At 43.8% G+C, this 15,033-nt stretch overlaps 1 protein-coding gene across 1 annotated transcript; it reads right to left on the bottom strand.

The window, feature by feature from the left end:
- Positions 1-1,068: 1,068 nt before the first annotated feature.
- Positions 1,069-13,283, bottom strand: wnt10a (wingless-type MMTV integration site family, member 10a; the record flags this gene model as incomplete). Its single annotated transcript, XM_084314853.1, has 2 exons — positions 13,090-13,283; positions 1,069-1,339 (listed from the first exon to the last, which is right to left on the bottom strand). The coding sequence occupies exons 1-2, from the start codon at positions 13,149-13,151 to the stop codon at positions 1,069-1,071; spliced, it is 333 nt and encodes a 110-aa protein (XP_084170979.1). The 5' UTR covers positions 13,152-13,283.
- Positions 13,284-15,033: the final 1,750 nt, after the last annotated feature.

Genomic DNA, 15,033 nt, shown 5'->3' with positions numbered 1-15,033 from the left:
CTGGAATTTAAACATTCATTCTATAGCTGGAGAGTCACCTACAGTATAATTAGCCTAGCTTAGCTTGGCCTAGCTATCACTAGCTTAGCCACCTAACCCCATAATAAGTAAGCTGGGGACGATAACGTGGATATTCCCTCGCCACGGGTATGTCCCCCTGCAAAGACTGCTGTGGATATCTACAGACGATTGAAGTACTTGAGACAAAGATATTTCATCTGGAGGAGAAGAAAATACCATGGACCCCAAAGGTGAGGATGCTAGCAAAGCCAGGCTCTCTGCAAACAGACAATGCAAAGCTAACGCTGACCCCAGATACAGAAGAAACTGCTAAGCTAACGCTGACCCCAGATACAGAAGAAACTGCTAAGCTAACGCTGACCCCAGATACAGAAGAAACTGCTAAGCTAACGCTGGCCCTAGATACAGAAGAAACTGCTAAGCTAACGCTGACCCCAGATACAGAAGAAACTGCTAAGCTAACACTGACCCCAGATACAGAAGAAACTGCTAAGCTAACGCTGACCCCAGATACAGAAGAAACTGCTAAGCTAACGCTGACCCCAGATACAGAAGAAACTGCTAAGCTAATGCTGGCCCTAGATACAGAATAAACTGCTAAGCTAACGCTGGCCTCAGATACAGAGGAAAACTGCTAAGCTAATGCTGGCCCCAGATACAGAGGAAACTGCTACGCTAACGCTGGCCCCAGATACAGAGGAAACTGCTAAGCTAATGCTGGCCTCAGATATAGAAGAAACTGCTAAGCTAACGCTGGCCTCAGATACAGAAGAAACTGCTAAGCTAACGCTGGCCCTAGATACAGAAGAAACTGCTAAGCTAACGCTGGCCCTAGATACAGAGGAAACTGCTACGCTAACGCTGGCCCCAGATACAGAACAAACTGCTAAGCTAACGCTTATCCTAGACACGGGGGAAATTGTCTGGAATGTACCAAGAGAGAAACAAGATACCAGTAACGAAAATACCATTTGGAATAAGCGTGGAGCAAAACCGAAAAAGAAAATCATCCCCGACAAAACAGAGGCACCCGAAGCGACAGAGTTCCTAACCTCTCTTGAAGACCACGCTGTCGTAGGGGATCTTGTTCCGGGTCTCCAGGCTAGAACAGTTCCAGCGGTGGCCTCTGAACTGGTGCTGGCACTCGTGGATGGCGATCTGGATCCCCTGGATGGCGGACGCCGTCACGTCCGGGTTCCTCATGCACACCTCCAGCTGGCGGCGCGTCAGGCCCGGCAGGGTCAGGCACACCGTGTTGGCGTTCAGGATCGGGTCGATGTTGGGGATCTTCAGGCCCAGTATCTCGTTGGAATCTACCCTGGATGGAACACAAAATGATATTTTAAAAGGATTACTTTTTAATGTATTTCTGCTTTGTTAGATAATGTACGCACTAGGGGGGTGTAACGATTCGACCTCACAACGATTAGATTCGATTTACGATTCTTCAGGCAACGATGCATTGCATCATGAAATCTCTTCATTTGACCACAATTCGATTCGATTAATTTTCTCAGTTAATTCCCCCAAAAAAGATTTATACACAAATGTGGCTGGGGGAACTGATTCACTCAGCATGAATGGACTATAGGTCAATACAAATACACAAAAAAATATATTTAATATATATATATATATATATATATTTATAATCGATTCTAATAGATTCTAACATTTTCAAATCAATGCAGTTGAATCATCACATTAGGATTGATGCATCGCTACACCCCTAGTACGCACTGAGGAGAGAGATGAACACAGGGTGATGGACGATGAATGCAGCAGCTCTGTGGGTAGGTACAGTAGGTAGATGAGTGAGTGAGTGAGTGAGTCGGTCGGTCAGTCAGTAAATTTTTTTTTTTTTAACCTTCTCTTTCTCCTATTTTTTCTCTGATTTTCTCCTCGTCCCAATTAGTCGTTGTGCCAATTCCCCCCCCTCCCCTACCTGGTTGTTGTACACATGTTCCCCCACGAGTCGGTACAAGGGTGTCCTGATGTCGAACGCACGCTTCCTCCGAGACGTGCGCCGTCAAGCCAGTGACGCTCTTTCCACTTGGCAGCAAGGACTCTCATTGGTGAAGTGTAATGCGTGGGAGGGCACGCTATCTCCACCAAGTCCTGCCCCGCTTAGCAAGCGCAGAGACCTGACCTGTAGGCGTCGCTGTCCACAACGCCAGATTCCCACCCGCCAGCTTTCCCACCCCCTAATACTGCCAATTGTATTAGTATGAACGGCCAGCCAAGCTGGTAGCAACGGCGAGAGGTGGGCTCGAACCCAGCGTCTCCTGCATTGGTGACGAGCGAAATCTCCGCTACGCCACCTGACCGCCTGGTCAGTCAGTAAATTCAAGTATTCATTTGTATTGAATCTCTCAATGCAATGGAGAAACAAAGCACTTGACAAACACCAAAATCAAAACAAAAACCAAGAGAAAAAAAGAGCAACTACACAATAACAATTACACACTTCACTATGAAGACAGTGAGCCCAAAACAGCCTGTAACAGATGAAGAATACACTCAGTCTGATGCTTGGGGAAACAGTTTCAGGGTACAGGAGTACAGGGTCAACAACTGCAAAAGCACATCATGCTTTGATTTGAGCTTTATGCACGGAATTGTCAAGAGGTTATGGTTATGGTTAGGGTTAGGGTTAGGGTTAGGGTAACAGTTAGAGTTAGTGTTAGTGTTGGTGTTAGGGTTAGAGTTAGTGTTGGTGTTGGTGTTAGGGTTAGAGTTAGTGTTAGTGTTAGAGTTAGGGGTTAGTGTTAGAGTTAGGGGTTAGTGTTAGAGTTAGTGTTAGTGTTAGTGCTATGGTTAGTGGTAGGGTTAGTATCAGGGTTAGTGTTAGGGTTAGTGTTGGGGTTAGTGTTAGTGCTCGAGTTAGGATTAGTGTTGGGGTTAGTGTTAGTGCTAGGGTTAGTGTTAGTGTTAGGGTTAAGGTTAGGGTTAGTGTTAGTATTAGTGCTAGGGTTAGGGTAATGCCTGTAAGTAATAAGATATGTCCAATATAGAAGAACGTTGACTTAATAAGTAGTTCCATGGTACAGAAATTATAATACATATGCTTTTCCTCACTAAAGGCACAGAGAAAATGCTAGATGATACCGTGTGATTTACTGCTGTCTTCATGCCAAAGATCTCAATGGAATCTAATGTGAGTAGAACTCGCGACACGAGGGATGGTGTAGGAGGTACTGAGGATTGATTGTGCTTTAGTGGACCACCTTCCTATGGGAGCACCCGTACCCCTACTGACCTCGCTCCCTCTCCGCCAAAATACTGTCTCAATAAAAAACAAAATCGTTGGCAAGTGGAGCGAACCAAAGAAAGATGAACTGTTGCTCAGAGAGCATGATGTCTGTGTAAAGGTAAGAAAGAGGAAATGCGTCTGGGAGCTTATTTACGTCCCGAGATCGTGGAATTCATACCACATGGGCGGGGTGAGATGCACAAGCAGAGAGGAATAGCTTCGACCTGAGGTCATCCTCTCACGTTTACATTTGCTTTTTTTTTTATCCACTTTTTCTCCTTATTTTTCAATTTTTCTCCCATCCCAATTTCGTATCGCCAATTATCCCCTTCAATTCTCCCCTCCCCTGTCTTGAACGTTGCTAGACTATGCCTCCCACTGGTCGGCTGTAGTGAGGATAGAAGCCTTGCATCCCGTGTCCCCTCCGGTACACGAGGAGGCAGCCTGTTGCATCTTTTCAGCAGACAGCGCGATCTCTCAGTGGCGAGGAGTAACGTGTGGGAGGCTCACGCTGCCCCCAATACTTCCTGTCTCTGCTGTACAGGCGTCACCCAACCGACCTGTGGGAGTCGCCGTCCACAACGTCCAATCCCCACCCATCGACTTTCCACCCGCTACCTCTGCCAATTGAGATAGTATGACGACTGGCCCAAGCCGCAGGCAATGCTGACTCGGGGAGTCGAGACCGGAGTCTCTTGCATTGGTGACAAGCGCAATCTCCGCTACGCCACCCAGCCGCCCTACATTTGCTTTTTCATTCTAAAAATTGTGCTGCTTTTTCTTTTTACTTCAAAACAATCATATCCAGCCCATTCACTTCATGTCTAAGGTGCATGGCAAGGCTGCTCGATTATCATAATCACGATTCTTTTGATTGATATTGAAATCATGATTATTAAACACGATTACTCATTTATTTGAGAACATCATTTGACGACGATGAATTCGTTTGACCTTTCTTCTCGACCAAAGGCTGCCTTTCTTCTCCCAAGAAGACGTTTCAAAATAACTGGAAAAACTCATGGTGGCTCCCTCCTTCCTCTCAACACGAGCTGAAACTACTGTATGCTGTGTTTACAACACAAGACAAAATGAGAGCAATGCGGCATGCATTTACATTTAGTCATTTAGCTGACGCTTTTATCCAAAGTGACTTACAAGTTCTGTACGACAAGTCAGCAGGAAGTCTACAACTCTTTCAGCTGAGTAACAATGTGTTGAAACTTGGGTGCTGCAGTGAAGAGTGTATGATACTGAATGAAACCGTAAACAGAGAGGCCTATTGGGATGCTAGATCCTAATGTGAAAAACTGTGATTTACCTTACCTTGCTACCTCTCTATCTTTTTTATGCTTGTTTATGCCTGTATTTTTTACTGCTGTGAAGCACTTTGAACTGCAATTTCTGTATGAAAAGTGCTATACAAATAAGAAGGTTAGTGTTTTTTTTCTTTTCATTTCAGATATTGATTGAAGAAATCTGTCGACAGCGAAAGATTGGGTCAGGTTTTGGCTGTCCTAACTGTGGTGGGAAGTTCGTTCAACCATTGTGGAGCAAGGACATGCGACACAATAATTGTTTGATTTAAATTATCTTGTTTTCATGATCGTGTGAGGCCTGAAATTTAAACTCGATCAATCGCCCAGCCCTAGTGCATGGAGATAAATAAATAAACAAGATACGCTTTCTGCATTATGTTCTCTGCTTAGAATTCTGCCATTGTCTGAGTCGTACAGTTGGAGATTTGGTTTCCAGCGTGAGAGATATAGCTGACGTACAAACAAAACATCTGGCAACTTTAACTACTGGAGGAGGACCCAAACTGTTTGGATGAATCGGAAACCTTTTCATTCCTCGAGGTCTTAGCAATTAGCGGTTGGCCGTTAGAAGTGCAAACAATGCTATCCTAGGAATCAAGAAGCAGTTGTTCCTCACATGGCAAGGGGGACGAGATGCTGTAAACATCCCCTCCAGGTGTATTTTAAACACTTGTTCTATATTGATTAACATTTTGTATAAATATGTTTTTTTTCTCCTCATTGTCAATATACTACTGAACATGTTTCAGCAGCATCTCTACACATTTACCCTCATTGAGAACACAAGGATTTATCAACATGCAAATTGACAACAAGCACCCATTGATATTTACCAGGAAGTCCAAGTCAGCATCTTATATTCCTTCAAGACAATAGGCAAGTCAATACCTACTCAGCTTTCTGTGTACCTGAGGATAAAGGTGTATATTTATATTGAACCGTGAGATGTTCAACCTTTTAAAGCCGAATCATACCGACTCTGTGTCAAACTGACGGCGATGCTTGGCCATGGGTCACACCTCAAGTGCCCAAGGCCAAGGAGCCTACCGGCAAGGCCTACGTGCAACTGGCCACAAAATGTAACTGCACGTTGGTTGATGCGGACAATGGAGCTATGGTGGTCTAGGAGAATAGACTGACGTTGAAGTCTAATTCAGCCTTTAGTGACATCAGACAGTGACATCACATCACTATACCATTGGCCATGATATATTTGAAGAAAAAAAAAAATATATATATACAGTATACACATAGTGTCGATTTCTAAGTTAATCAAAATTGTATTGTAATAAAAAAAATCCTTGCAATAAATTGAAATGAGCGTAATAACTATGCTTTCGAAAAATAACTAAAACGAATTTAAACTATATTGTGTACTTAAAGAATTTACTAAAACTAAATAAATATAAATGTTAGTTTTAGTCTTTGTCAATTTGGTGAAATTTGTCAACACAACTAGCTAGAGGAGGTGAATAATGTTTATTGAAACTGGGATGATGTCTACATGACCGTGAGTCAATCTATGATTTATTACACAATACCTATTCTGAACTTCTTAAATCTTGCACCCGACAGATTTAATAAATACATTTTATAAACTAATAAAAACTAAACAAAAATTTAACTATAAACAATAAAAAAAAAAACGAAACTGAATCTATCCAACCCAGGAAACAAACTGAAGCTAAACTGAACTGACTAAATAAAAATAAACTATGAAAAATGTTAATGAAACTATTGTAAAAATGTATACACCTATACAATACAATACAAAACAAGTTCTGCACAAATAACAATATGTATAGTCAAATTCTTGCCTCCAAGAAGAGGTAACCATAAAAACAACATGTTTCAGCGGAGGGGATCTTCTTTAATAAGCCTGGGTCCCGGCTCCCAGGACAAGAGGCTACATTTCTACTTAGGGTCCGAGGCAGACAATAAATTCAGGAGCCACACTGTGAGGCTTCCCCAATCTAGCCGTAAAACCAAGCCGGCGAAAAAGGCTGCAGAACAAGAGATACCCGGGCCGTAAGGCAGGGCGGGGCCTCCGACGTATACATGCAACAGTCTTATTGGCCCTCAGGGGTGTCATTTCAAGGCTTCAGCACTGGTCTGTTGTCAACTCCACTCCCTCGTTCCCTTAGGCTGTTCACCTCTCTCTGTCACAGAGAAAGCTCTGTGACACACACAGTGTTATATAGACACTACAGATGGTGGCTTTACAAACCGCTGATAGGGTCTTTAACCCTTTCGGGTATATGTTCTTTTATCTTTTTTTTTTTTTTTTACTTGCTGTTCTAGAGATCCGTAGCTTTGGATGTGGCCACTGTTACGTCATCACCGGAACGTTTTATTGATCTCAAATGTGTGGCCGTTAAAGAGAGTTCAACCATGACTCTAATGGTTACGTTAACACAGAACTAGGGCTGGGAGGTCTACTGAATATGAAGGTACACTGTCATAGATCCATGTAGGACTGGGAGGTCTACTGAATATGAAGGTGTACTGTCATAGATCCATGCAAAGGTATGTATTTTTACTATTTTACTATTTGTAAAAATAAATGTCTATGTATACATAGTCTAACATGTGATTGTAGTAGTAGTAGTAGTAGTAGTAGTAGTAGTAGTAGTAGTAGTAGTAGTAGTAGTAGTAGTAGTAGTAGTAGTAGTAGTAGTAGTAGTAGTAGTAGTGGTGTCGGTGGTAGTAATAGCATCATGATAATTGTATTACAAGTTAAAGCCAAATTATTAAAAAAATATGTCCTATCACATAAAAAAATATATCATATCACGTTGTGAATTGTACTGGACAATTAATACTATCACATACCATTTTACTATCAAAACTAAGAAATATATCATGATATGATATTTTGGCCATATCGCACAGCCCTAACCTGACCAGGGGGCTGAACTTAGGCAGTATGCACTACTATGCAGGGTGTGGACTTTAGGATACTGTGGCAGTATGCACTACTACGCAGGGTGTGGACTTTAGGATACTGTGGCAGTATGCACTACTATGCAGGGTGTGGACTTTAGGATACTGTGGCAGTATGCACTACTACGCAGGGTGTGGACTTTAGGATACTGTGGCAGTATGCACTACTACGCAGGGTGTGGACTTTAGGATACTGTGGCAGTATGCACTACTACGCAGGGTGTGGACTTTAGGATACTGTGGCAGTATGCACTACTACGCAGGGTGTGGACTTTAGGATACTGTGGCAGTATGCACTACTACGCAGGGTGTGGACTTTAGGATACTGTGGCAGTATGCACTACTACGCAGGGTGTGGACTTTAGGATACTGTGGCAGTATGCACTACTACGCAGGGTGTGGACTTTAGGATACTGTGGCAGTATGCACTACTACGCAGGGTGTGGACTTTAGGATACTGTGGCAGTATGCACTACTACGCAGGGTGTGGACTTTAGGATACTGTGGCAGTATGCACTACTACGCAGAGTGTGGACTTTAGGATACTGTGGCAGTATGCACTACTACGCAGGGTGTGGACTTTAGGATACTTTGGCAGTATGCACTACTACGCAGGGTGTGGACTTTAGGATACTGTGGCAGTATGCACTACTACGCAGGGTGTGGACTTTAGGATACTGTGGCAGTATGCACTACTACGCAGGGTGTGGACTTTAGGATACTGTGGCAGTATGCACTACTACGCAGAGTGTGGACTTTAGGATACTGTGGCAGTATGCACTACTACGCAGAGTGTGGACTTTAGGATACTGTGGCAGTATGCACTACTACGCAGGGTGTGGACTTTAGGATACTGTGGCAGTATGCACTACTACGCAGGGTGTGGACTTTAGGATACTGTGGCAGTATGCACTACTACGCAGGGTGTGGACTTTAGGATACTGTGGCAGTATGCACTACTACGCAGGGTGTGGACTTTAGGATACTGTGGCAGTATGCACTACTACGCATGGTGTAGACTTTAGGATACTGTGGTAGTATGCACTACTACGCAGGGTGTGGACTTTAGGATACTGTGGCAGTATGCACTACTATGCAGGGTGTGGACTTTTGGATACTGTGGCAGTATGCACTACTACGCAGGGTGTGGACTTTAGGATACTGTGGCAGTATGCACTACTATGCAGGGTGTGGACTTTTGGATACTGTGGCAGTATGCACTACTACAACCCAGCATGATATCACATAGATATGGGCACATTCTGCAGATCTGAACTGTTAGCACTAAGTCCTCAGAGTAAGTATCTCTCAGAATGGGGCATCTCTAGATTTTGTATGAGGCTGAGAGAGAGACAGAGTAGGGGAGGCGCAGGAGAGATGGTTCTTTATTGAGACAGTAGGCAGGCTGAGAGGGAGACAGAGTAGAGGGGACACAGGGGAGAAGGTTCTTTATTGAGACAGTAGGCAGGCTGAGAGGGAGACAGAGTAGGGGAGACACAGGAGAGGTTCTTTATTGAGACAGTAGGAAGGCTGAGAGGGAGACAGAGTAGGAGACACAGGAGAGAAGGTTCTTTATTGAGACAGTAAAGGCTGAGAGGGAGACAGAGTAGGAGACACAGGAGAGGTTCTTTATTGAGACAGTAGGAAGGCTGAGATGGAGACAGAGTAGGAGAGACACAGGAGAGAAGGTTCTTTATTGAGACAGTAGGAAGGCTGAGAGGGAGACAGAGTAGGGGAGACACAGGAGAGAAGGTTCTTTATTGAGACAGTAGGAAGGCTGAGAGGGAGACAGAGTAGGGGAGACACAGGGGAGAAGGTTCTTTATTGAGACAGTAGGAAGGCTGAGAGGAAGACAGAGTAGGGGAGACACATAGAGAAGGTTCTTTATTGAGACAGTAGGAAGGCTGAGAGGCAGACAGAGTAGAAGAGACACAGGAGAGAAGGTTCTTTATTGAGACAGTAGGATGGCTGAGAGGGAGACAGAGTAGGGGAGACACAGTAGGGAAGGTTATTTATTGAGACAGTAAGAAGGCTGAGAGGGAGACAGAGTAGGGGAGACACAGCAGAGGTTCTTTATTGAGACAGTAGGACGGCTGAGAGGGAGACAGAGTAGGGGAGACACAGTAGAGAAGGTTCTTTATTGAGACATTAGGAAGGCTGAGGGAGAGACAGAGTAGGAGAGACACAGGAGAGAAGGTTATTTATTGAGACAGTAGGAAGTCTGAGGGAGACAGAGTAGGAGAGACACAGGAGAGCAGGTTCTTTATTGAGACAGAAGGAAGGCTGAGAGGGAGACAGAGTAGGAGAGACACAGGATAGAAGGTTATTTATTGAGACATTAGGAAGTCTGACAGGGAGACAGAGTAGGAGAGACACGGGAGAGGTTATTTATTGAGACAGTAGGAAGGCTGAGAGGGAGACAGAGTAAGAGAGACACAGGTGAGAAGGTTCTTTATTGAGACAGTAGGAAGGCTGAGAAGGAGACAGAGTAGGAGAGACATAGGAGAGAAAGTTATTTATTGAGACAGTAGGAAGGCTGAGATGGAAACAGAGTAGGGGAGACACAGGGGATAAGGTTCTTTATTGAGACAGTAGGAAGTCTGAGAGGGAGACAGAGTAGGAGAGACACAGGAGAGAAGGTTATTTATTGAGACATTAGGAAGTCTGAGAGGGAGACAGAGTAGGAGAGACACAGTAGAGAAGGTTCTTTATTGAGACAGTAGGAAGGCTGAGAGGGAGACATGGTAGGAGAGACAGAGGAGATACGGTTCTTTATTGAGACAGTAGGAAGGCTGAGAGGGAGACAGAGTAGGAGAGACACAGGAGAGAAGGTTCTTTATTGAGACAGTAGGAAGGCTGAGAGGGAGACAGAGTAGGAGACACAGGAGATGTTATTTATTGAGACAGTAGGAAGGCTGAGAGGGAGACAGAGTAGAGGAGACACATGAGAGAAGGTTCTTTATTGAGACAGTAAAGGCTGAGAGGGAGACAGAGTAGGAGACACAGGAGATGTTATTTATTGAGACAGTAGGAAGGCTGAGAGGAAGACAGAGTAGAGGAGACACAGGAGAGAATGTTCTTTCTTGAGTCAGTAGGAAGGCTGAGAGGAAGACAGAGTAGGGGAGACACAGGAGAGAATGTTCTTTCTTGAGTCAGTAGGAAGGCTGAGAGGGAGACAGAGTAGGGGAGACACAGGAGAGAATGTTCTTTCTTGAGCCAGTAGGAAGGCTGAGAGGGAGACAGAGTAGGGGAGACACAGGAGAGAAGGTTCTTTATTGAGACAGTAGGAAGGCTGAGAGGGAGACAGAGTAGAGGAGACACAGGAGAGAAGGTTCTTTATTGAGACAGTAGGAAGGCTGAGAGGGAGACAGAGTAGGGGAGACACAGGAGAGAATGTTCTTTCTTGAGACAGTAGGAAGGCTGAGAGGAAGACAGAGTAGGGGAGACACAGGAGAGAATGTTCTTTCTTGAGCCAGTAGGAAGGCTGAGAGAGAGACAGAGTAGGGGAGACACAGGGGAGAAGGTTCTTTATTGAGACAGTAGGAAGGCTGAGAGGGAGACAGAGTAGGAGAGACACAGGAGAGAAGGTTCTTTATTGAGACAGTAGGAAGGCTGAGAGGGAGACAGAGTAGGGGAGACACAGGAGAGAAGGTTATTTATTGAGACAGTAGGAAGGCTGAGAGGGAGACAGAGTAGAGGAGACACAGGGGAGAAGGTTCTAGTGGGATTCGATCCCATACAGGCCAACAACATGTACATGTGGTTTCAGAGGCGGGCAGGGGGGGGGGGGGGGGGGGGGAGGTCTTAACCACAACACCATCTCCAGGCAGTTAAAGTGGATCCTGTTTTGGGGTGGATTTTCCCCTTTAAGGTGTGTCTCTCCAGTTCAGTTGACTGATGCTTCTGTTACAAATCAATCATGTGAACTACAGTGATTGAGCCGCCTGCGGTCAGGACTCTGTTATCCTCCTCACGGGAGCAGTAACGAGGAAAGTACAGAGCAGGGAGATGAAGGCTGCGGAGCCATAAGGTGCCCTGGGTCTCCTCTCGTTGTGTCGAGCACTAAAACACAGGTTGGAGCGACTGGGTGTTTGTACCACAGGCTGAAAGAGGCTCAAACTCAAATACAAACAGTCTTGTGCACCGGTTCAGAGGCTCACACACATAACATGTATGTATACGCACACATAACCCCTCACACCCACGGGCGTTTGCACGCACGCACACACACACACACACAGACACGTGCATGCAGATTCAGATCAGATGGACAAACGAATGCATGCACGCGCACACACACACACACACACACACACACAGTAGGCCTACTTACAAAGGAGCACATACATGGCAAGCGCACACACAAAAAATGTAAGTATTTGACACATGCACACATAAACTGTAATAACTCTAAAACATGTATCTGGTTATCAGATTGTTCTCATTATAAAACTGTACTTTGTGGATGTGTTGTTCCACAGGAATTCCTAAGAAACCAAATAAACCCATGTTTCCAAATTCAATAAGCACTCTTTCTGAACGGCATGTGAAACGCCCTCGGCCGGGCCCTACAGTGGTAGATATGAAAACATAGCCCGCTAGAAGGTTTGACATAATATGTGATTTGCATTGGTAGTGGCCCACTTTCTGTGTGTGGGATTACAACTTTAATGACCTTCCCGATTTTGTCATTCCAGTTTGGGTTGTGTCGCTACCTGTTGTAAGTAACCTCGCTGTTTGGAGCACAAGACCGGTTTCATCAGCTTCTGTTTTGCCTTTGAAAACAACAAAATGCGCTGAGCCTACAGTAGCATTGAGAGTTTGTGAATATCATTATGTTTTTTTTGTACACTTGCCAATCGACGTTGGCCATATATTTTTGCCAATGTTATGTTTAAGTTTTAGTCCGTGATTTTGAGGCAAACACTGAAAATGTAGCCTACCTACTTTTAATGTCGTTTTTATTCTTCCATTATAGTTGTTCGATCTCCTATATATGAGATATGCTGCTGTTTGCACCGATGAACAACATAAGTTGTTTGTTGCCTATCATGGTCATGCAGTTAAGTGTTTTCATCACGTTTAGATTTCAATTTATTTAAAAACAGCCCGTTTGTTACCAAGATAATGGGATGAATGCATTTTAATATTGTGATTTAAACCCCACTCTTGTCGGCTAAAGGCTGTCTCTCCGTCATGGTCATGTGAGATATTAGCCTGATATTGATAATTGAACGACTTTGATTTCCCCTAACATATTACAATCCCTATGTAAACGAATACAATAATACAATTTAATAAATCATGCATAGACTATTTCACACGTTTCATTAGAATACAACTTAGGCTGGTGATAATAGAAGCAAGAACCCGAAACTGTCCTTTTTGAAGCAAAGCAAACTTTTCTGACGAACAGCGGGGACTTTAAGGTCCGAGCAGCCGCCTAATAATCATGAAACCTGGAATAAGTGTCGGTACGTATAAACCAAAGCCTTTCATTTGAAATGACATTAAAACAACTAGTTCCACTAGTAGGTTATCAATCAAACTCACCTCTTATCCAAAAGACAATTTACCACCAAGACGCACATCAGTCGGAGGGACGAGATCTCCATTGTGTGTGAGTTAGTGTTTTCAACACCAAAAAAAAATAATAATAATAATAACAGCAAAATAAAGACAGGCACTGTTCGTCCGTCCGTCAATTCCGATAATATTATTCCTTCTCAGATATTCCTCAGATAGAGAAGAGAGGCGCGCAGCTCCGCGTGGCTCCTCCAGAGCGCAGAGCGCAGAGCGCGGCACCGGCGCGTCCAGATGTGTGAACGGCAGCGCGACTCACTTCACCAAGTCATCAGAACAAGTTTCTGCGGCGCAACAACAACCTCTCAACTTTATTGAATGAAGACGGTGCGACTCGAGAAGAGATGCCAGTCAGAATGATTCCTCACACACCGTGCTGGTGTTATCTCGGGGCTGTCTTTCTATCTCTCTCTCACACACACAAAACATCCCGCGGTGTCTCTCCGCCGAGATCATTTGCATTGGAATAACATCCGAAAGGGCTGCAAGAGTAGAGCCGACGTTAGCGCGGCACGTCTGAAGTCAGGGTGACTACTAGTGATGTTTCGTCGAACTCACAAACTACTGCACTTAGCTCTCCGCCAGCCCACTTTACTACGTCACTCTGGGAGTGCAGACGAGCAAAGAGAGAAGGTCAAGTGTCCTATTAAAGCGGGATAGAGATCCTTCTGGATAAGGAGACTCCGTGGGGGGGGGGGGGGGGGGACGTGTGAGGACTTTATACTCTATAGGACGAGCTGGTGGTGGTGATGATGATGATGATGATGATGATGATCATGATGATGATGATGATGATGATGATGATGAGCATAAAATAGACAGCAGCTAAATAGACAAAGTCAAGATAAGGCATAGAACATTAAAATCACATATTTTTTCGTAGGACCTACCATCTTAATAGGCCTGTTTGTTTAGAGTTCGATTGTCACTGATACACATAGATGTAATAAAATAATGAAATTGGCAGATACATATAAAATAGACACATCAACCCAGTATTTAAATATGTTTACACAATACGGTTGATAAGAAACGGGTCAAATACAATGTGCTTCAGCACAGCAGTATTTTAGTACTGTTTAGTACTATCAGAATGAATGAATGAATGAATGAAAACTTTATTTAACAGATTGCAGAATGGGTACAATACAGTACGGCTCAATACATGGCAGGATGGTGGCAGGATTCTAGCTTTCCAGTAATGTACTGTATCGTGTAGGTGTACTCAATAAATACTATTCGCTCTGCCTCGAGCCACCGTCTCCGACTCCCATCTCTCAGCACTACAGTACACAACATACATGACATCATGACATTTATGGCATAGGGACATACATGACATACAGGTATATAGTACTGTAGTACATTTGTGACATATGATATGCAAATATACAGTACTATTACCCATAGATCCTGACAGAGAGCCATAGGTCTTTCTCATACACCGTTCTAAGGTACATTATAGAACAATTACAGTTCTGAATTACTTTACAGAACAGTTCTGAATTACTTTACAGAACAACAGCAATAACAATAGTAGACTGTCAACAGGACATCAATAGACCTTCTAGAATAAAATATAATAGAAATACTTTAATTATCCAGAGGGAAATTTGACACTACAGATCGCTCACATTAAACATTTAGACAGAACAAAGTCACGCATAAGAATAACAAAACAAATTGCCTAAGAATAAAAATGGAATAAAATATACAGTAAATAAATATAGTAAAAATATACTGAGGTCTACAGTAGGTGGAATATTGCACAGTGCTGTTTCAAAAGTAAGAGTCCAGGAAGATGGTAACTGTCACTCTGCTCAGTGATGCAGTGAGGCACAGTGATGCGTTGTAAAGTCTGATGGTTGTCGGAATGAAGGACTTCCTGTGCCGTTCAGTGCTGCATTTAGGTAG

This window comes from Notolepis coatsorum (assembly GCF_963971535.1).
Source record: "Notolepis coatsorum genome assembly, chromosome: 5".
In the NCBI taxonomy this organism is placed as follows: Eukaryota; Metazoa; Chordata; class Actinopteri; order Aulopiformes; family Paralepididae; genus Notolepis; species Notolepis coatsorum.
This window is presented reverse-complemented; position numbering and strand designations above follow the sequence as displayed.